Here is a 23,350-nt window from a genome sequence, read left to right on the forward strand (position 1 = left end):
TATAGCCACTCGTACAGCGCGGTGGCCCGAAACCGGCAAACGATGAATGCCAAATACAAAGCTAAGTAAGACACCGCAGCAAGAAGGCGCAGCGGCGGGGGATAGCGGTGAGCTGAGTTGCCGTTAAGTAGACTTGTGCTGAGCTAACAGCTAGCATAAGTATTTCCATTGTCTGCAAAGTTGGGTGCTTAACCTCCAGTAACTGGGTTAAGCTTCCAGTTGAGCTACTACAAATTTTCGCTACACGCATTGTGCAAGTTTCTCTATGTAAGGTTTTTGTTTAATTTTCCAAGCAATTTGTCGATTAACACTTTTCGGTTGCGATTCGCTTTCCTAGTGTTATTTTATTTTTATTTTTTAATTTCTTAATTAAGTGCTATGTATGAAAGCACAGCAGTAGCAGTGGTTAATTTGTTCATCAGCCCACCTGGGAGGCGTATAAATTTTGATTATTAGCATCAAAGTACAAATATCCCGACGCGTACGAGATCAACGCTCTTCAAGTAGTGGCAGTGGCCGCCATGCAGCAGCTCACAGGGCTTACATTCTGTTTTTTTTTATTGTACATATTAAGTATTTTTGTGTTTGATAGTTTTTTGTTTTGCTTTTAACCGTCTTCCACCTTTGTGTTAACCACTGTTGATATTCAAAAGGCAGCAATATTACCTTCACAAATGTCTGCATTTAAACGCGCAACATAACAAGCCGCAATCAGACACAAAATGTCAATCATGACAAGGATTTTCTACACTCTTTAGTCCATTCCCCACAACATTTTTTTTTGTTTTCATTTTTCAGTGTCCGAATTAAGTGTGCTTAGGCTTTGTTGTTGCCGGGTAGGCGTCCAATTCTTATATGTCCATGTCACGCTTATACAAATTCATTAGAGTTCTTATTGCTGCTCAATTTAATGCCGCATCAGTCAATACGAAAATGCATTTATCTCAATCTTAATGATGTTCTTGAGAAGCCACTTAGCCACGCATAACCAATCAAACAATACGATGGACAGCAATTAGAGGGAGGGAAACAGAAGAACAAGTTATTACTGAATGAAAACTTTTTAAGGTACTATTAGGCTTATAACGGATGTGGGCAGACGGTTGCCACGATCTCAAAATGTTACACAAAAATAAAATTGTGCGAAACAGAGAAAGGTCAGGGTAGAGAAATAACAACATGGGTAAGCATGTCGTGGTTTTGTGGGCTTGGTAGGTGCAGGGTGTGTAAAACCCGCCCTCAGCCTTCTCGCGGCACTTACGGACGAAGGTGAACGGCGATGTAGCTCTCGAGAGCCCAAGCATGGTGTCCATTGGACCCAATGGCGATGAAGGCTACGATCAGTTTATGAGTTACACCCAACGGAAATAGAGTTGAGATGAACTCGTCTCTAGAAGACGCAGCAGAAGTTGATTTCTGGTCCGGGGTTGGGCTCGATTCCCGCGCGCAGTATCCCTAAGGATCCGAAGCAATGCGGCTGTAAGGTATTGCTTCATGGACGAAAAACAATTAATAGGATTCGCCTTACTGGACGGGGTTAGGTCCCCGTAACAACAGCCTTTGGTCGGAAAAAAACCCGAGTCATTTCGGTACGTGGCCTTAGCTGGAAAAGTAGCGCGCACTGCTGGCCACACACCACAGCGGCCACCAATTTTCCAATCATAAAGCGTTTCAATTGCTTTCAAAAAAATTAATTACTACTTTCGTACTAAATAATCTAAAACGCTGAGTGGCTGATCTCTCTTCCTCCCATTTCGCTGCACCCACTCTAGCAAGCAATAATTTCATATAAATGGTAGCTTAGGCATCAGCTGTCAGTTTAAATGCATTTTGACAGTTTGAAGCGCACTTTAATTCAGATTGACCCCACTCGCATTCAGCATCTCGCTTCTGCCATTTAAGGTGCGCCTTTGTTAATATACTATATACAAACATATGTACATACATGCATAAAAAGCACTGGGAGAGCCTGGCAACTGGCAACCTGCCTACCCACTCACGCGCCGCACTTTAATTTGTCTACGGCTGACGTATGTACATGTGTATGTATGTATTGCCCGGTCATTAAGATCTTTAATGAGGTTATTAACAAATTGTGAGCAACTCAATTCAATTCACTTGTCTGTCCGAACGTATGACTGTCGACTAATTTGTCTTAAGCCATGACTGCTGGCCAGGGCTGCCAATTTAGCTCTGCTTTTCCCGTCGAATCTGGCTTTTTCGAAATCCATTTAGCGGCAGGAAATGAGAATTTGCGGCAAGCGGGGAATCCAGCTTTTTGAAGAATTTTTTGACGGATTTTTAGCTTTTTCCCTTAAACAATAAATACGTACATCAATGTGTATTTAAGATTACCAGATAATTTCTATTACCAGATAATTTCGATACGTTTAAAAAAGTTAATATGTTTTCTGTAGGCAATGCTTACGCGCATCGCATGAGGAGATAGAAGACGTTCTAAAAAATTTTAATTACAGTTTGATATCATAGAATAAATAGTAATTCAGTTTAATAGCATTAATTTTGTAAAATAGAATAATATAACCAAGTCATACATTCCAATTTGGGCAGAAGTTCAAACTTATATGTACGGATGCAGGTGGCAACAAATTGTTTTTCGATCTGGCGGAATTTGAATTCATTTACTTTCACTACCTTGGTCTAATGCAGACCTTGAACTTTATTCAGTCAACTAAACTTGGTGAAAGCAAGTCTTATTTCTTTTATTAATTTAATTTTAATTTCAAGTAGTGTTTCAAATGAATTGCTTAAAATTACATAAATATTTTCACCTATTTATTTGACAGGTTTTGTTTTGTGGGATTTAGCTTTTTTCCAGCGGGTTTTTATAAAAAACTGAATTTTTTCACTCGAAAACAGTTGGCAGCACTGCTGATGGCTATACCATGGCGTTCGCATACATACAGTGACTCAAACAAATGACCACGCGTTGCTTTTCTTCAAATATTCATAATGTTTTTCGAACTACATTTTTTTTGTTGTTTTTATATAAAAATATGTTTTAAGCTTGAACCAAAACCGCGTAAGTCACAGTTTCAAACTTTGGGCGTGTGTTAATCGGTAAAAAAGTTCTATGGAGAAAGCTGTTAAATAATATTTTTACTATGGTGAGAGAGTTTTGCCAATTTGCGATGTGAAATGAAATCTTTTTTGACAGCATTAAATTTTCGATAACTGCAGATTTATGCGGCACAAAATATTACAAATTGAAGTGAAATTAATATTTTAAGAAAACATCTACCATCGCTGATCGCAATTCATCAATTTAAGCTTTTATTTTACAAAAAATTTTACACATCAGCAATCTTTGCGTTTGTCAAAATTTTCTATTCATTTGTCAAAAATTTCACTAGCCTCATTTGCTACTGAAATTTTATTCACCTCCTAGTTGTCAAAAATTTACTCGCCGCGAACTTTGTTACCGATTCTTTATACAAAATTTAGCAAAATTCATCAGATTTTCATCAAACTTTTTATTCTGAATTTTAAGAAAATTTTTGGGTATGCAGTATAAGTATGAATTTCTTATGAAATAAAACGCGGGAGACCGTCAGCAACAAATTGCGCTTTTTGTATTAAAAAACCCGAAAAAGTAGCCTAAAAAAAAAATCTTAAAAATCAGCGCAATTTTTTGGCAGTTTGAAACTTACACTACTAAAATTGTATGGGCTATAAAGCTGCATACCCAAAAATTTTCTAAACATTCAGAATAAAAGGTTGAAATTTTGATGAAAATTTGTTGAATTTTCTTAAAGTTTGAAACTGTGATTTACACGGTTTTGGTAAAAAATTAGACGATATTTTTATATAAAAATAACAGAAAAAAATTAGCTGGAAAAATTTTACGAATATTTAAAAAAAAAAACGCTTGGTCATTTGTTTGAGTCACTGTATGTATGCATGTAGCTATGTAAGAATGCCATTAAAGGGATGATTTATAAATGCAATTTTGACTGCGCGTGAGTGTAAATGAGTTTGCGTTTTTCCTAAATGCACTCTTTTTTGCCATACGGACTATCGACATCTACTTTTATTTGGATTAAACTGTCAGGTTTAACATTTTGTAATACTCATACGCAGTGTACCACATATCCATATATGTATGTATCTATGTATGTGTGCTTTACCGTCGAGTCTATTGAAATGCTTGCATTATGGTAGTGTTTCTTGTTTTATTTTTGTTGTATTGCCACTTAATGTTTTTGCAGTTTTATTGACTCATTAAATTTGCAAGTAATTCGATTAATTTTGTGTCTCTATACTCGCTGCCGGCCAGCCAGCCAGCCAGCCATTCAATTATTGTGACAACTAGTAACGCCTACTAGCCGCTTAAATTTATTTGACGGCAACAGCAGCAGCTAAGTGATGTGAGTGAGTGACTTTCCAGCTGCTACTCTGTTCGATGAACAAATACGCGGGTATACAGGTGGTATACACACACACGCAGGTATGTACACTCACGCACGCCTACAGTAGCCATTTTTAATTGATTTTTATATTTGTATTGCGTTGCGCTTAATTGGTTTTAGGATCTACATAGAGGTTTGCAAAAAAAAAAAAGGAAATCAAAAAATTAAAATCAAATAAATTTAGTTACACAATGGCAAGTCTGTGGCGGAGTCAGAGCCTTCACGCATTAAATATATGTGTAGGTATGTAGTATGTAAACGGTAAAAGCAACGCGCGCCGTAATTGGTTGGAAGGTGTTGTTATTGATTTTTTTTGTTTACTTTTGTATAATATCGTGGCTTATTATCGACGTAATTAAAACATAATTTATTTAAAGCTTTTCTTGTGCATCGAAGGTTACATGTGTATGAATATATAAATAGAAATGTAAGTATGTACAAAGCTACATACATACATATGTATGTGGTGTTTCGTGGAATACATAGGCATTTCCATAATACCCACACACAGACGTATTTGTTAACTCCGCCATTAAATAATGTCTACTTATTTTTGGGAAATATGGTAATTAACAAAAAAATAAATAAAATAATAATTACAATAATTATCTGCTCATAAATACATACTAATTAATGACATTGATTGAATAACCAAGTTATGGTTAAGATAATTAAATATTGTGTTCACACATTGCAGTCAAGGGCAGAGAATTTCAATATTACAAAAACAATTGACCACTTTAATTGAACCTATGACCTCCGAATATAATTATTCATATAAAAACCCTAATTATGTTGTCAATGGCATATAGATATAGTCACATACGAACATATGTATATATGTGTGCGCATTACATACCCCACAGGGATTGTTCGTTACCCAAAAATATATACTCCCATGTTGTTATTTTGAAATCAAAGTTGTCCATGTGTGTCCATGACAAAAAGCCAACTTTTCGTAAGAATGGTATAGAATTATAGAAAATCAATATTTTTCGATAGGAAAACTCTGGTTCTCTTCGGGAGACTTCGAATAACATTACACAATTGTTTATTTAACCATCTTTTAATACTACAGGACTTTTTATTTATCCCCACCGTTGCATTTTCTGGCATTTTCTAGAGGTTCTGGGGAACCTATAAAATATAGTTAACTTATAACAAGGAAAGCCCCCATTACCTAAGAGCAAATAGCTTACGGTGAAAAACATGGCAGGAAATATTGGCTCTAATTTGTTGCCCACCTTTGTATGTATATGTACGTACATACATACACATGTATCATATACCGGTAATAGTACGTATAGATTTGTTTGCACACACATTTGTAATTGTCACCGCGTCATGTCATTAATTTGATTTTATTACTGTCATTCTCGTCATGAATCACGTTACTTAATTGCACAAAGGACGAAACCATCTACTAAAGACAATCAAAGATTTTAATTAAATGTTCGAGGCATTTGTTCAGTCTGTTTACTGGGCGTGTGTCATGACAATTTCATATACACACATACATATATACGTAGTTGTCGGTGGTTTTGCATGCACAAATATAGATACATACACTGCCGGAACAAAGTATTGGCTAGCACATTTTTCACAGTACTATATGGAAAAATTTGTATTCTAATATTTTTCCGCAAATTTTATATAAAAATATGGTTCATTCTGTAACAAAAAACATAACAATATAACTCCTAAACTTTGTGCAAAACTCGCGAAAATTCAGCAAATTTTCAACTTTTTAATCAGATTTTTTCGATTTTTTGTGAGTATGCAGCTTCGCAGCCCATTAAATTCTAGTACAAAAAATGTAAGCTCGGAGCTAGTCAAAAATCGAAGATTTTTTTTGTTAAAGGTGTTTTGCATTTTTTTTTATGTATGTTACCGCATAATTTTGGACCACGTCAACCGATTCCGATATTTAATTCTTTTTGCATCGGAAAGGTAATGTCTCAGAGGTGGTCCGGTTTAGATCCGATATATATATTTTTTTATAAGAGAATTGAAGTCGGTTTTTTTTCGCTAAAAATTACTTGTTTCCATACAAAGTATTTTCGAAAAAAAAATGTTTGTATGGAAGAGACTACGTGAAAAAAATTGCCAAAAATCAACGGTAATTCCTAGCTACCTAAAATTTGTACTTTATTATAATAAAATTGATTGGGCTACAAATCTGCATACTCAAATAATTTTAAAAAATCTTATTAAAAAGTTGAAAGTTTGCTGAATTTTTGCGAGTTTTGCCCAAAGTTTAGGAATTATATTTTTATGTTTTTTGTTGCGGAAAGAACCATATTGTTCTAACAAATTGGCGAAAATTGTTGCATATATTGTGAAAAATTTGCTGTGCCGATACTTTGTTCCGGCAGTGAAAGCGACTGCCTTAAGTTGCGTTTATACTCAATAATGTGTCAACGTTACGCAACGTCCCCATCAATGGAAAATACCTTACTTAGCAAATAAGAAATTTTGCAGGAGAAATAAACAACTTTTAAAACTAACAAACGAAATACTGCTTTGGTTTGCATGGCCTCATTTCTAAATATTTTTCTCAAATGGCAATAAATCATAAATATTCCGACAACTTTAGCAGTGATTACATAGCACTTGCAACTATTATTTCAACATTAACATGTTTCCCACAATACAAGTACAAATACAAAGCGGCACCGAAAGGAAGCCAACAGGATATTGAATAAAGGTCAAGAAGGTGATGAAAAGTGCACGTACAGTAGAAAAATATGATAAGGAAGTCACAAATTTCTAAGTGAAACAAATACAAAGATTTTTAAGATGAATTCTTCCATCCATACAAATACCTGAGGATACATATAAGCCGTATAGTGCCCCGCATTTGAATATTTGCTATGAGCGTAGCAAATTTGCTAAATATCTGAATCTGATCTGAATTAAAGTCAAGGAAGTGATAAATATAAAAACGAAAAGACGAAAATACAAAAAAACGGCAGAAACAAAGATAGGGACAAAAAAAAGAGAAAAAGAAAATGATAAAATTGAAGGATGACATATCATGTGGTGTTGTATTTTGTTGTATTGTATTATGTTGTGTTGTATTGTATTGTATTTTGTTGTTGTTTTGTGTTGTGTTGTGTTTTATTCCGTTGTAATGTATGGTGTTAAATTGTGTTGTGTTGTGATGTGTTGTTTTGCGTTGTGGTTGTGGTATGTTATGTTATGCCATATTATGTTATGTTATGTAATGTAATGTTATTTTATGTTGTGTTATATTATGTAATGTTGTTGTGTTATGTTATTTTAAGTTATGCTGTATCGTTTTGTATCGTATTGTGTTGTATTGTATTGTGTTGTGTTATGTTATGTTAGGTTATATTCTGTTATGTTGTTCAATGCATTTCCCCTTAATTCACTTTAATCAACTCAACTAAACCCAATTTGGCTCAGCTCAGCCCACCCCAACTCCCTTAACTTAAAAGGTTGAATTTCAACCGCTGCGCGAAAACTGGTCTAATTAAATGCCTAATAGAGATCCTCTCGGGTCTGCCGATAGAACCTAACCCAACCTAAGCTACGCCCGATGTATCTTAAGGTAGTCATCTTGCTCCATTTTCGTGCTTAACATTTTTGCTGATTTTTAGGTCAGGTTTTTTTTTGTCCGAACCAGGCGCAAAACAACGCGTGCTGAAAACAGCACTCAGACTACATGCCGTCCATTGTTTTGACCCTTTTAACCGCACTTAAATCTGCATGATTTACGAATAAACTTAAGCAGATTGTCGAGTGTCAAAGAGCTCAGGTGTTCGTCTCTCAACACATTTGGGCTAAATGCCTCATATCTAATTCTTTCAAGGCGAGGCAGAGGCTGAAAAGATGTTCCACCGGCTCATTTCCTTCAAGGCCGGATGGGCAAATGCAGCTGTCATCCAATCTAATTAAACAATCTAATTAAATGTCTAAGTGAGCCCTAAACTAACCTGCAGGAAATGTGTCTAACTGTAAGCTGATTAGGAAGGAGCTATTCTCTGTATACTTTCCTTGGGGAGAGCTAACTATATTTCCATGGCGATGGCTGCGAAATAGTCAACGCTGGTTACCTCTGCATGAGATGTCAACTAACTTGTAACAAACTACTTTTGGACATAAAATATCAAAAAGAAAAACATTTATTTTTTTTATTTTTTACTTACTTTATTTAACATTACATATTTGTTTACATATTCTGCTGTAGATGATCCCATATTCAATTCTGTCAGACGTAACCTCAAAATGATAACATAAAATTTCAATCCTTACTTGTCCTGACTTGGAAAAAGTATTTGGGAAGTGCAGAAAAAATTGTGTGTTCAAAGTAAAATTTTTATGAGGATATTTAAATTGAAACTTGTTTAAAGAAAACAAACTCCCGATTACGTCTACATGACTCCGGCTTTACTTTTCAACTAGTTTTAAGGTAGCTTTTTGTACTGAACTAAAAGTTATATACATATTTTATCGAAATCCAGCAAAAGTTTAACTAAAAGTGGGATATTTTTAACATTTGATAATTTTTTCTGCAGGTTACGCTTTAATACACACCATGTCAATGGTCAAGGGAATTTTGTGATCTCTATATTACCAAACCACTTTTTAAATTTTTAGGTTGACGACTTTTGGAATACGCCTCAGTAATATGTAACCCTTGTAGGGAAAATTGGCTCTAATTGTATTTTTCTGTTGTTTTAAATTTTTGCACTTTGCTTAGCAACTATAACTGGCAAACATTATTATTTGCTGTATATCTGTATCGATATGAAACCAGAATGATCGTTTAGGCACAAAAATATTTAAACAAAAATATAAATAAATAAGCAATCAAGTTTTTAATTCTTAATTTTTAAATCCATTGAACAGTTATTCTGCACTAAGAGTTCTCCGTGGAGTTAAGAAATTATGCAGACTAACAATTTGTAATATCTTAATCGCGAAATCACATTAACACTTGTTTTCGTGTACAAAAGAAACTGACTTAAAATTAATGCTATTTCAAGCGGCATAATGGGGTACATATATATCTATGTAAGTAGCTACATCTAACCAATTTTATATGCAAGCATGTAGATGTACAGCCACTTTGTTTGTATGCCTCTTCCGTATCTACACTTAAGCATTAGCTTTCCAACACAATCAGCGTCATCCTTTACCACCTTCGCTTTTCGGTTTGGAATGCAATTTAGCAGATTTAGATGCACGACAACTGATAACGAGCGCCAGCGAAAGCGTTCGTCGATGCCAACTTTAGCTGATTTCGTGATTTCGTAAAAGGATTAAGCCGATTTCATTATCCTTCGTGCGCATTTGTTTTATTTACTATACATTTTCACAAATTCACGCGAGTGGGCGTTTGCTGGCGTTTTGCTATACTTTTCACACTTTGCAAATTTACTTTGTTTTCTTGAAAGTTTTAATGCTTTTTTGCGTGGGTGTGTTTTGTGCGCTTTTGGTACTCTTTTTTTTTTGCTTTTAATCCGGGGATTAGTAGACGATTTAAATGGATTATAATGCAATTTTGATTGGTGTCTGACGGTGATGTCGCCGAGCATGAAATCGCCCTTGTAGAACAGATGGTTTTTAGATTGACTAACTCCAAATAAATTTATTTGTGTAAACATTTTTTTTTATTGTCACACTTTCTTTTGCAATATGCGAAAATTGTTGGCGTTTTGTTCTGTAGAAAGCCACTGGGTGGTTATTTGAATGTTTTTTGTTTGAATGGATGCCTTATTTTTTATATTTTTTAAATGCTTGTAGTTGGGTTTTAATTCACGACAACTCAAAGAAAAGTCTCGAACAGGTTGTTTACTAAATTATTCTGCTTTCAATACTGCAATTCGCAGAGTCAACATTAACATTGAGATTGCGATGAAAATTGAGACGATCTTCTCTCGTAGTTGATCTCAAATAAGCTTTTAGGCGGCGCAAATGTTTTTTCATTCGCGGCAGTCGTATAAGGTAAAACACATATGACTCTAAGGACTTGATGAACATTTGGAAAAGCATCGGAGTTACAAATATCCAAAGCTTCAAATGAATTTTGAATATATCTTTTAAAATGGATATATATGTACATATGTATTTCTCAAACAGTTCACAACAAGATAAATCATCAAAATTTGGGGTTTTGTTAGGAAAGATGCAATCAAAATTAGACAAAATATCCCAGTGTTTTAGAAATGGACCTTGCAAATGCGTAATGAAAAAAGTACAAAAATAGATATTTCATCTTGAATTCAAAGTTCAACATATGCAGATCAATATTACAGCAGTAACTTATGTATTTCAATTACAATCTATCAACCGAAAACTAATCAATTCAAAATATATTCTACTCGTGTATGGATTTTCACAATCTGACGATCTATATCATGGTTCCAGAAAATTATAAAAATAATAAAAAACTATAAAATTAATAGCATCAATAGCTGACACCTGGTTCAAAAAAAAATTTAAACTTACCTTCACCGCCTTCATTGCGATTCTTTAGACCCAAAATGGCATCAATAGTATGTCGAGGGGTAAGAGTTTGACCGCCTGTGCCGAATTTGCGGGAGGTATCCTTTAAGTTGATATCGGCGTCTGAAAAGTGAAGTAAATAAAAAAATTAATCACAAAGTTGTAAAGTCAGCCCAAAAAATGTGCACTCGTATTAATAGAAAAAATGTGTAATCTAATAGAAAGTTTTTCATTTTAAGTACAACAAAATGCATTTTGAGTAAAAAATTAGGGTCCACAACATCGAATAACTGAAACTAGAAAGAGATAGAGATTTTAATGTCAGCGTCAGTGCAAAATGCCACGATTCTGTTTACAGAATATTAAAAATGTTTTTAATCAAGATATAAGCAAAGAAATGTTGTCAAAATGAGTATTTCTTTTCTAGGAACATTTTGACATGATGTGCGGGCTAATACTTCTTATCTAGAAAGTGACCCTAAGGGTAAAAACATAGTGGAGCGGAGAGCAAAGCAAAGAGCTAGCATAGAGCAAAGCTTCAATTACAAACATGTGTGTACCAGGGGCGCACCCAGGAATATATTTTAGGGGGGGTTTTATATTTTAGAAGATATATCACCGGAGTATACTGAAAATTCGCTTCAAGATAATACGCTCTTTGAAATACATTTATGCAAGTTTTATGTACAGTATGTAATAAATAAATAAACGGTTTAAAATTCATAAACTGCACTTTATTTACATAAGATTAACAGAACTCAAACATTTTTAACTGACTTCAAAAAAGGGGAGGTTATCAATTCATCGGAATACATAACTTTGCACCACGTGAACCGATTTCAATAATTCTTTTTTTATTGGAAAGATGACACCTCAAGGGTCGTCCCGTAATTTGGTTTAGATCCGATGATTGGATCATGAAGAAATTAACGGTACACCTAAATTTGTATATGAGAATTGAAGTCGATTGTGTTCTTTCCTTAAAAACTACTTGTTTAATAAAAAGTTCTATAAACTCAAGATGAGCTCAACTTTCAAAGGTACCTAATAAAAAATTTTAAAAAAGAGTCAGTAAAAATAAATTTATTGATTCCAAGAAATTTTTACACTTTAATGTTAATTTTTTCGATTTCTGGTTTCTGGTTTTCGATAGAGATGGTGATTTTTCACGATTGCCACATTTTTTTAATATTTCGAATACCGAAAAAATTATCTGAACTCTTAAGAAAAACGAAAAATTCATATAAAACCCCAAACCCACCCCTTGTGTGCGCTAATGGTGTGTACGCTTTGCTCTTCACTCTTTGATCGCCGCTCCAGTATGTTTTTAGCCTAAGTGAAGACCATTCGCTGAGAAAGTTTCGAAGATAAGGGAAAATTCGCTGATCCACGAAACTAAATTAACTGTTAAAATTTCACTTAATCATATTTGGTCAATGAATTCTTCAACATTTCTCCAAACTTTTAGACAATAAACACAAGCGGCGATGACGGTGTTGCATCCGTTGAAGCTGGCTATCGAAGGTAGTGAATTCAGCAATACGTTTCTCGTTAGCGTTCCCTTATTTGTTTTCTTCTATGCCAATAGATAGAGGAATGAATTCTATCATAGCACTAGAAATATATACTAGTGATGTGCGGTTCCGAGTATTGCATATTGCAATATGGGTATCTAACTGAAGAGGTTTAGGAAAGTTTACTGCCGAAAATATTTTTGGGGAGGGTTGCCACCTGTTTTAAATTTCGTATTTAATTAAATTGATAATGAAATATTACAATACGGCTATCAAACTGAAGAGGTTTAGAAAAGTTTACTGCCGAAAATGTTTGGAGGAGGGTTGCCAGTGTTTTGAAAAAATTTATGTAATTAAATCGATAACATAAAGTGAAGCAGTGAAGCACGCCGCGCATTTGCTAGTCTTTGTTATAAAGTAAAGTAAAGAAAATAAATAGACATGCATATATGTGCATATAACATCCATTTTTTAGTTGATATTTATGTTACAAAAATTCTACAAAAATAAAATCCTGTGAAAGATATTCACATTCGCTCGGCAATGGATGTACTTAGTGTACGATAAAATTGTTATTTTGTATGAAAATTACAGTATGTCCCAAATGGTTAATTACCGTTAGAATCGTAAGTTTTTTTCTGATCTAACAGCAGGGTTAATTACACTATTAAACAAATGTTTAACTTTTGAATTGGACTACGTTTTTTTTATGAATTTTGTGATAGAATTAAAAAAAAATAAAATATTTTTTTGGTTACCGAAATATCGATTGACATCATCTCATCTTAAAATTATCGATTTCAGTTGATGCAACACATTTTTTTGGCCCTTCTGCTTATTATTGTCGTTATATCGAGCTCTAACCGCCAAAATAACGTTAGCGACATTTTTTTCAAAATTTTCTTTTTGATGCAGAAATGTATCTAGAAGCTCTAGGAATATTTCTGCATCAAAAAGAAAACTTTGAAAAAAATGTCGCTTACGTTATTTTGGCGGTTAGGGCTCGATATACATATGTATCCATTTCCTTAATTAAAACTATTCCTATAAATTATTTTCAATTTGAAAATGGACTTAATTGTAACCTAATCTACAATTGTTATACATAAAAAATAAGGACATTAGGCAGAGTTAGTATTCTACATTCTATTATACCATTATCTCACATTCGCGCAAACCTAATTTAATACTAATACTTATTTACATACTAGTATGTGCATTCTTATGCAGACTTGGCCAACTTACAAGCCAGTGAAAGTCACTTGAATACAATTTCCATTAAATTAAAAAATCGGAATTACACAATTAAAATAATGAATGCAATTAAGCGCACGAGCCTGTCATAAATTTGTAAGCAATTTTTAATAGCATTAAAAGTGTACCCCAACACCACCAGCACAACGGTTGCGTACTCTCCTCTTAACCATCTCAAATGAATCACTCACTCATAGTTATATACATAGATATGCACTTACACCTATGTACATATGTATGTATGCATAGTTTATATTCAAACTAACTCACTTCGCAATGGGTGGAGGTGGATGTCATTTATTGGCGACATGTTTGTTTTTAACGAGGTAAACACGGTAATTACCAATCGTTTCGTGCGCCGAACTGCAAATCGCCACACGAATGTCACTAAATGTGCTGCGGAAAATGCATGCAAACATTTTTTTGGGGAGTGGGATAAAATTGCAGGATAGCGAAATTAGTTAGTGGCTGACTGTTGCACTTTTATCAAAAACCAAAAATCACTTTTATGACAATTTGTCATGACAGGTAGCAGGCGCAGTTTGGGAAGTCACGAAAAAGCAATATGGCGGCCGCCGGACGTTGCTGTGTCACTGCTGTCGTTGGATGCAGCCCAGCAGTGAAAGTTTAAGGCGGACGCGTGTGAGGACTGATTTCACAATACATACTCGTTGGGTAATCTTCAACTAGTGTTTAATAAAATCTTGTATTTTTACTGATTAAACTTGAAAAGAATTTTGAAACGCATCCCTTGTAAAGTGTTGAGGCAAATTCGTTCTAAACGAGATCATCTTCCCACCCAGTCGGAAACCTTAAAGTGGTATACAAATTTTGAATTTACGTATGCCACCAATTCGGAACCAACCTCTTTGCGCTGCAGCGAAAGAAGTTTAGGCAAAGCTGAATCTGGTGCAATTTCCTACGCAAGCAATGAATTCATCATTGAGCATTCACATCCAGAATGGACAATGATAAAAATTAGTATAATTTGGGTTAGTTGTTCCGAGTAACAAAACACCTTATCTAAAGTAGGGATCACACGATTTGTATATTTGCACAGATTTTTATATTTTCACCGTTACAGAGTCATGTAGTTTGGAAAGTTGATATTGAGCTAAACTCATTCCCACAAATGCACAAATCGTGCGATCCCTCCTTAAGAATATTTTTTTTTTGGGGAAAGCAGAACCTTATTTCAATGTAGTAACAGGGCAATTCTGGCAACTGCCTTTCAATCCGCACAGTTTTTCGAAAGACAAAAGTCAATTCTGGCAACTATCTTAAAAGCTCTTTACTGTCTTTCGAAGGAGTTATTGAAAGATCAGCTAACGAGGAAGTCTTAGCCTTACGCATTTTAGCAAAAAGTTTTTTTTTTAATAAATAAAGTTTAAAAAATATATATTTTTTCTTATTAAAACAATAGAAACTAATACAATGACATTTAAATTAAAGAAATTAAAAAAAAATAAAATGAAAATAAAGCAAAAATTAATAAAATATATTTCTAAAAAATAAATGCAATAAAAAATGTAATTATATATACATACATATCTGAAAATTAAATTAGAAAAAGAAAAACATAAATCACAATACAGTAGATACTTAAAAATTAAAAATAAAATATTTTTTTTTTTTTGTAAAACAAATTCTACAAATTAAAAGAAAATTCTTAAAAAAAAAACGAAAAGCAAAGTAAATTAAAAGAAGGAGAAAGCAGTGAAATAAGTTTTAAAAATTGAATTAAATTTTAAAAAATATTTTTTTCTAAACAATCAAATCTTGAAAATTGAAAGTTAAAGTTCAAAAGGGCTCCTAAAAATTAAATGAAATTAAAAAAAATATTTTTTTTTAAGAATAACATCTGAAAGTTAAGAAAAATTAAATTTAAAAAAATTTAAAAAGAACTAAAACATAATAATATTCGGAAAACTAAATTAAATTAAAAAATATGTATGTATTTTTTTTACAAAAAAAAAATCTAAAATTTCAAAGAAAATTTTATTAAAAAGAAAATAAGTAGAGAAATGTAAGAAAAAAAAGCCGCTGGCAGGGACTCGAACTCGAATCTTTCGAAAGCTCTCTTTTGCTTTGTTCACTCGGCCATTGCGACTGTTGGAGAGATTAGAGATTAGATTTTCACCTCAAGTGGTGAATGAAAGAGCTTTTTTTCTAAGACTTTTGTGCTAAAATAACAAAAGTGTTTCCGTGTTTCCAACTATCTTGCCATTTGTCTTTCATTAGTCTTATGAACTATCTACTCTATCTTAGCCAGAATTGACTGAAATTTATCAAAAAGACTATCTACAATATTAGTAAGACTACATTGGAAGGATAGGCTAGGTTAGTTTGAAGTGGCAGTCCCGTGGGTCTGTTGTGATAACGTTTGAGGAGCTCGTCTAGTTCCCTTACACTCATCTAAAACAGAACACAGCTGCATTTTGGTCCGCTACACATTAAAAAAAAAGAATTATGAACCAAGAGTCTTCTAAAGCCCGCAAGAGCAGTACGGTGACAGAGAAAGTGCTCTATGTATATTTTCAATTTAATCATCAATACGAAGTCATTGGCCGTCAGGCTCATTCTATTTAAGTACTACCATGCCGTCCTATAACTAAAGCAGTGACCGATTATAATACCGGTCAATTGCCTGAGCATGTTTATTAAGTATGGAATCTAGATAAATGAGTACGCAAGACCTTTCATTACCGGAGCTGGGCTAGGTTTGTCGAGTCGTCCTTCAAGTGTGTTCCGTCGACCATATTTTATTTTCCCTCTCCAAGAAGTGTGATTTAAATTATGAACTGCTGGTTAATATCGGTAGGGAGTGAGAGGAGTTGACGTAGTAAAGGGACATTTTTTCCGCGCAAGTTCGGGACTTGGGACGCACACTATGAGGGTTTCTAATTTTGTAATAACTTGTTAAAGACTTGACTGCATTCTATCGGCATCATTGTCGAGTGTTTTCAGTGACCTCACAGCTACTTACCTGAGTATATAGCTATGTAATTACTGAAGGCAGAGAAAAAAAGAGGCGATAAGCCAAAAGTGCAGCTTCTTGTATAGCTTCCAAAATGGAATACATGTTAAGAATATATTCTCAGATTTGAAGGGCGTGTAGTCTAGTGACCTAAGAATGTTGGGTAATTGGATATAAAATCGATGTGTCCAAATATCGACTGCCGAGTGGAAGATCGACCTATCGCGGCAGCCAGTTCGAAAACGCCCTATCTCATACAACTTTTCAAGAAGGCGCTATTTCAGAATTTGATTGAAAACCCCCTTATCTGGGAATTTGGTCGCAGAACGCTCTATATGGCGGAGATAGAGCGTTTTCGAACTGGCTGCCGAGATAGGTCGATCTTCCACTCAGTCTTATAATTTAAAAAATGAAATGAGCTGCAAGTTAAGTAAGATTTGTTGGGATTTAGCATATCCCTTGTTGAACCTTGGTGAGTCAAAAATTGCTGAACTAATGAGCCCGTGATGCCTCCAGACTTTGACATGATATAACACTCGTAAGATAACAAAGCCGATTAAGTACGGGTGCGCGAACAACTAGTAGTACCCAAATCCCAAAAATTTGTTTTTTTGAGGTCGCCTCTCGAGAGGCTATCGCAAATATCTGAGTTTATTTCTCATGAACTCCATCTGCCAGAGGCGGCGCAGAATTTAAAAATCTCTAGAAATCGATTACTAAAAATTTGGTTAAGCGATCTTCGTTTAATGCATGCGAAAACATCATCTTTAGTAAGGTCCTGTCATGGTTACAAATGGACTAGTGTCAAACCTAGTAATTGCATATCTATAGGGATACAAAAGTGCATAACTTTAGAGATCTGTGCATACACAAACACACTGCCAGGCTTTTCTGTGAGTGTGTGTATGCGCGTACGGATTTGTGCACATTATGCGGCGCGTGCTCAAATTGTTAATTGTTGACCTAAATTGTTGGTAAATAAGTGACGGTGAGATATAGCGGCCAGGCATTGCAGCTGGCTCATGGCTATAAAAATAAAGCCAATATATTTATGTATGTATGTACATAAATATTTATACTCATACCATTTCAGTTGGTAACAAAAGTTTAGAACGCATTGATGTATACTAAGCGCGAAGGCCTATATGGAGTGTAAGTGAGCGGCATAATTTCGAAATACGAGTACATAGAGTGCAACATAACTGCGAACAAAATTTATTTGCAATAATTTTAAATTTTTTTTGTCGCTTTAGCCCGCAACATGTATTCAATTAGGGTTGCAAGCGTGCGTTTAATGTGTATAGGACTAAAAAATTTTATTTGCCAGTTTGTACATTAGCTTTGAGCGTGAGCGTGTTCACTACACATTTGCTTTAATTAAATCAGAGGAACTTTACGGTTACTAATACTATTTATTGGTATTGCAATTTGTTTATTTATGTTGAATGCTTTATTGCCTACACAAAGTGGACAATGAAAATGAAAATGTATTTATGAGTAGATTTTAATGCTCTTGGTAAAACGTGTCACATTAAAAAGGAAAGCGCAAATTCATTTGGAAGGCCATCAAAATTGACTAAATTTTAGCCGTACTTACGTGGACTATAAATTTGTTTAGTTATGTGTTTCGCTACTTGCTCTTTGACATATAATGACATTAAGTACTTGGGCTTCATCCGTGACAGAAAGTTATCGTGGATGCCAAACATCGAAGAAAGGGCAAGGAAGCCATCATTGGCCTTTGGAAAGAGAAGGCGTCAAGACTCAGGAAAATCGATTGGTTGGCCGACTTAAGGACTGGACACTCTGGAGTTATAGGGGGCTTCGTTTTCATCCCTGATCGCATGGATTTCAGCGCCACCAAGGTGGCTCCTAGGAGCGGGCGGAACTTCAGGAGAGGAGGAGCAGTGAACTTTTTCACGGACGGATAGAAACAGGATGATAGGGTTGGTGATGGTGTCTTCTGTCGAGAGCTTTCCATCAGTACTAAGTTCAAGGCTTCCAGCCTGCTGTAAGAGGAAATGGCTGCTATTATGGAGGCGATGGAGTCACTTCTCGGGAGTGCGATGACAGATACGGAGCATTTATTTATTCTGAGAACCAATCGGCTATCGGGGCCTTAAGTACGTTGGAGGGGCGCTCTATCTTGATTAAGGAATGTCTGCTCTCTCTCTCCCCCTCTCAGTCGAATCAGAATATTTCCTTTGTATACTCATTTAAGTTCCGCGTCACAACGAGCGGTGCAGTGCATATTTCCCTGCCAGCGAATAAACAGCAGCTCGACTTGGCATGATCTGGCCAAAACACAAAGTTGCAAAGTGTCTAGGATTATGTGGTGAGCGTATGATACTTATCAAGCTTATGATGTTTCTCATATCCCTCTACAGAGAGGACGCCAGAGTTCTTGTCCTGTCCTTAGCAGACCCAGAATAGGTTTCTAGAAACAGGCATTTTGCCTTAGTTGGAAGCCGGCAAAAAATTAGAGTACAACAAAATATTAAAGTTTGAAGGGCTGCGATGTTCTTCAATATTACTCCTGATACTCAGTGATTAGCTGTTTAATGTGGCCGTAGTTTATTTGCTAACGCTATGGACCTTAACGGTCTCTAAGGAGCCACGTAGTGTTAACCCTTAATGGGGGGCATAAATAAAATCACACAAGTAGTCGAATGGGGTCTCGAGTGACCCAAAAAAACTGTTGGAAAAGGATTGTAAGAATTAAATAAAACAAGGTGTGTATATTAGAAGTTCTTTAAATGAAACATATCTTCGGCTGGGAACGAAGATTAAAAAAATTGAAATTTTATCCCGCCAAAAAATATTGCGTTAGAGGGTCAATACTCAAGGCAAGGGCGATACGATTGTATACGCCGATGTTCTGCCGTGATTAAAGAAAGAAAGAGTTAAGTTATTGCGTTTGTATTATAGATATCGTCCGGTTACGAATATTACAATTTATAACAACAGTTTAAGCGTCCCACTATTTGAAAATAGTTATAACAAAAACTTAATCAGGGTGCTCACTAATATTAGTAGAATCAGAAATATTAAGTAAAAAAAACATTTATTGTATCCTACTGGAAGAAAATAAGCATTTTTTGCTTACATCTCTAGTCCGACTCTATTGCAGAAAAAAGAAGTCTGATGAGGAGATGTGGTGATCTCCGAAATAGTGCTATAACTTCTACCGCTTAGACTTTGTTGCTTTTTCAATTTTTCCTAATAAACAATCGTGGTACAAAGCTCAATAAAAATATTACGAATAATATTAAGTTTGGAAAGAAATTTAATTGAGTCAATTAACTTTTTAATTGAGCTACCGATTTTTGGTTGTCGCACACAGTCAGCTGCTTCCAGTGATGGAAAAGTTGGTGCAATTGTACCCCTATTTACTGTGAAAATACATTCGGTACAGATACACAATTTTAGGTAAGTTTGGGAGGTAGTCAACCAACTTTTCAGGAAATCAGTTCGTATTTTTATTCACACTTCAACGCATTTTCTTTTGTGGGTAAATTTTCCAATGGCCTCCCTCCCTTGTGCAGGGGCATAACAATTGATACAAAATGGTGGTCAAAATAACGTAACTGTAGTTTAAACGCCATAAAAACTTCTTTTTAAAACATCAGATCGAAGAACTCGGAGGAAAATGATTCGCCTTTTCGAAAATATAGTTTTGTCTCGAAATGTTCGGAGAGATTCTTTTTATAGCCATTTTTTTTATGTGAGTTCAGACGTTCATATATACTTATAAAAATACATTTATACTTTTGGGATTCATTTATCTATTTTTAGGTAACGTTTTTCCGCAGATTTTAAAATTCAATTTTCCATGCCTGATGGAATAAATATCAGCTGTGAAAGAGGACCAGAAGTCAAATTTAAACATATACAACATGAAAAAATGCATTCACTAGCAGTCAATTAAGCACTAATCGAGCAATTGGGATTTTTTTATAAATAGATATTTTGGGGCGAATGAGAATTGTCCTTTAAATCCTAATTACGAGCATGTACACTAGACTGTCCCAAGAATATATGAAAAAAATTTTTTATTAATAACTTGAATGAATAGGCCATGCAAGCTTTGGAAATGCGAAAAATTCGATATGTGTCCCATATTTTAGCGCATTTATAGTAAATCTGCATCTTTACATATTTAATAGAACGGCAGGCTTCTTCCCAAGGACATCGAAAAAATTTATTAAACTAAAATATCCTTTGCAATTTCATCCTTCAATATCCTTATATATATTAATAGGATTTAAATTAAAATTCTTCAAAATGCATGCAATCTTGAAGGATAATAATTTTAAAGGACATTTTGAACATGTTCCAAAAGGATAATTGAAAACAAAAGTTCTAATTAATATTTTGCTTTGAAATTTTCTTCTAATTGATACTCATATATCCATATTTTGTGCAAACTTTGGAAATATATAATAATTTATAGTCCTTTGACTACCTGGTACAAAAACTAAAAACGCAGATTTACTAAATATTATGCCCTAATACTGTAGGCAGTATAGTAATACCATCATATATACATAAAAGTAAAATTTACTTTAACTGGAAATAAAATTTTGAACGATAACGAACAGCAGAACAGACTATAATTGCGACTGTGAAACCGGCGGTATTACAAAAATATACAAACATATTAATTTTACGAAAAAAACAAAAAAAAAAACATTTTAATACCTTCTGAAATGACCGAGTTATTATTGCTACCGCTCAAAAAATTTTGATCGAATTGCTCCAAATTCTTGAACTTTTCCACAATCAGCTGCAGATGCTTTGAATCGCGCACATTTTCCAACAAATGACGAATATTTTCCAGTTGTTTCGGCGGAAATTTGCCACCCTCGCCATTATTGGAAACAAGTTTCTCGAAAATATTTTGAAATGTCTGCTTTTGCACGCTGGAGATGCCGCTAAGAGCGCTGACACTGTTCATCACGGCACCCGTAGAGGTGGCAACAGGCGAGGCGGGTGCTGATGACGTGGCGCTGTTTTTGACTGGTGGCGTTGCGGTGGAACGGCTGTTGATTAATGAGGGTGGTGGCGTAGTTTTTATATCCATTTTTTATTTATTTACTTTTTGGTTCTAGTAATATTTCTTTTTTTATTTAAGTATGTAGTATTTATGTCACAAATTTCCGTAAACACTCTCCACCAATACTGCCGACAGGGTCAAATAATACTTCGCATAACTACAAAACTCTTTTTTTTTTTAATTTATTCCTCTCTTAGTTAAAAGCACATAAAATCACAGAAACTATTTTTGTTTTTTATTTATTCTTTTGTTAATCAAATTCACAAAAGGAATTTTTACAATTTTTAAAACCACACATTATCCTCAGATTCGTTATGAAGCCATTGAGTTTGTTTTTTTTTTGTAGCGAAATTTGAGTAAATAACGAAATGCCGACGCTTTCGAGCTTCGCCAAATTCACGTGCGCAATCTTATGCCAATAATCGCTTCTTTTTTGTTTTGAACGTCGTCGACCGATAAATTCCAACTTGACACAGACGCAGCGTTGCGTCGTCTAGTCTTCAAATATCGCGCTGATTGATGAACCGTAAAACCAGGTAGCCGCAGCTCGAGTGAAACACGAAGTACACTGCCACAACGCAAAGGTGGCAATAAACAAACGGCAAGACCAAACCGGTCGTTCAGGTTGCCTAGGCTGACATTGCTTAGTATTTTTTTTCGAGTTGTTTTACACAACGCCAGCCAGGTTGGCTGCCTGGTTGGTTGACTGGCTGGCTGTAGATAGGTTTGGTGTAAGGGAGTGTGAGGCGTGCAACAAATTCGAGTGCTCATAAATCGAATTGGGAAAACTGGTTCCGAGGGTTGAGTTGTAGTGTGCTGAGTAGTGGCACCAACAAACATTCATTTCTATGCATTTACAGATGTGCTTTTCGGCAGAGCAGTTAAGTGTAGAGGGTGAAGAGTATTCGTTTGCTGGATGTGAATGCTAAGGGCGGAGCTTAGCACAATATTGCGCTCACTAATACTGATATATGTAGGTACTGCTACAGGTATCTCGTGAGAGTGTGTTAGTGAAAAAGGATATTTTAAGTGAGCAAAAACCAGCTAGCTTGAGAAAAGCAGCTCAATTTTCCGGTAAATAGGTTTTTAATAAGTCTCAATTGGTAAATTATAAGTCAAATTTAAGATCTTCTCGTTTTTTAATAAGTTCAAGTGCCGTAAAATTTTAAATATAATTACTATTTAAATATTTTATTTTTATTTTTATTTTTTAGCCTGGTAGGAAAAGCGTTGGCGTATACGCCCAAGTAAGTAGTTACTTTTAACTATTTAATTTATTCAACAAATCTGAACATTTCTAAGGTGTAGTCATAGCAAGTGGCAAAAAATCCTGATTTCAGGCGACGGCAGACGAAAAAAAATTAGTCCTTTATTTTAACCCCCTGTCTTTAATTTTTGTTTATTTTTTTAAAAGGACGCCTTTTGTCCTTTATTTCTGAAACTGTCCTTTAAATCGGCTCTGCATTTTTCAAAGGTAAATTTTTTAACGCAGAATATGAAAAATAAAAATGTCCCTTATAAAATATAATGAAAACCTTCGCCAGTTTGTTTCGCACCCCACTGAAGGGTTTCTATTTAATCGGTAATCTTTGTACAATCCATAAAGCACAGGGAAAGTTGTGCCCAGGATCGTGTTGCACGCTGA

At 34.8% G+C, this 23,350-nt stretch overlaps 1 protein-coding gene across 1 annotated transcript in view; it reads right to left on the reverse strand.

The window, feature by feature from the left end:
- LOC118752786 (retinal homeobox protein Rx-like) overlaps nucleotides 1–22,325 on the reverse strand; it is a gene marked incomplete at its 3' end in the record, with an annotated part of 34,394 nt that extends 12,069 nt beyond the window's left edge. The window contains exons 1-2 of the mRNA XM_036487659.1: nucleotides 21,351–22,325; nucleotides 10,908–11,027 (exon numbers count right to left, since the gene is read on the reverse strand). Of these exons, the coding sequence (XP_036343552.1) occupies nucleotides 10,908–11,027; nucleotides 21,351–21,732 (502 nt within the window). The remainder of the gene's footprint in view (nucleotides 1–10,907; nucleotides 11,028–21,350) is intronic.
- Nucleotides 22,326–23,350: the final 1,025 nt, after the last annotated feature.

The sequence above is a fragment of the Rhagoletis pomonella genome, unplaced genomic scaffold (genome assembly GCF_013731165.1).
Source record: "Rhagoletis pomonella isolate Grant_MI unplaced genomic scaffold, Rhpom_1.0 Rhpom_scaffold_01841, whole genome shotgun sequence".
Lineage (NCBI taxonomy): Eukaryota > Metazoa > Arthropoda > Insecta > Diptera > Tephritidae > Rhagoletis > Rhagoletis pomonella.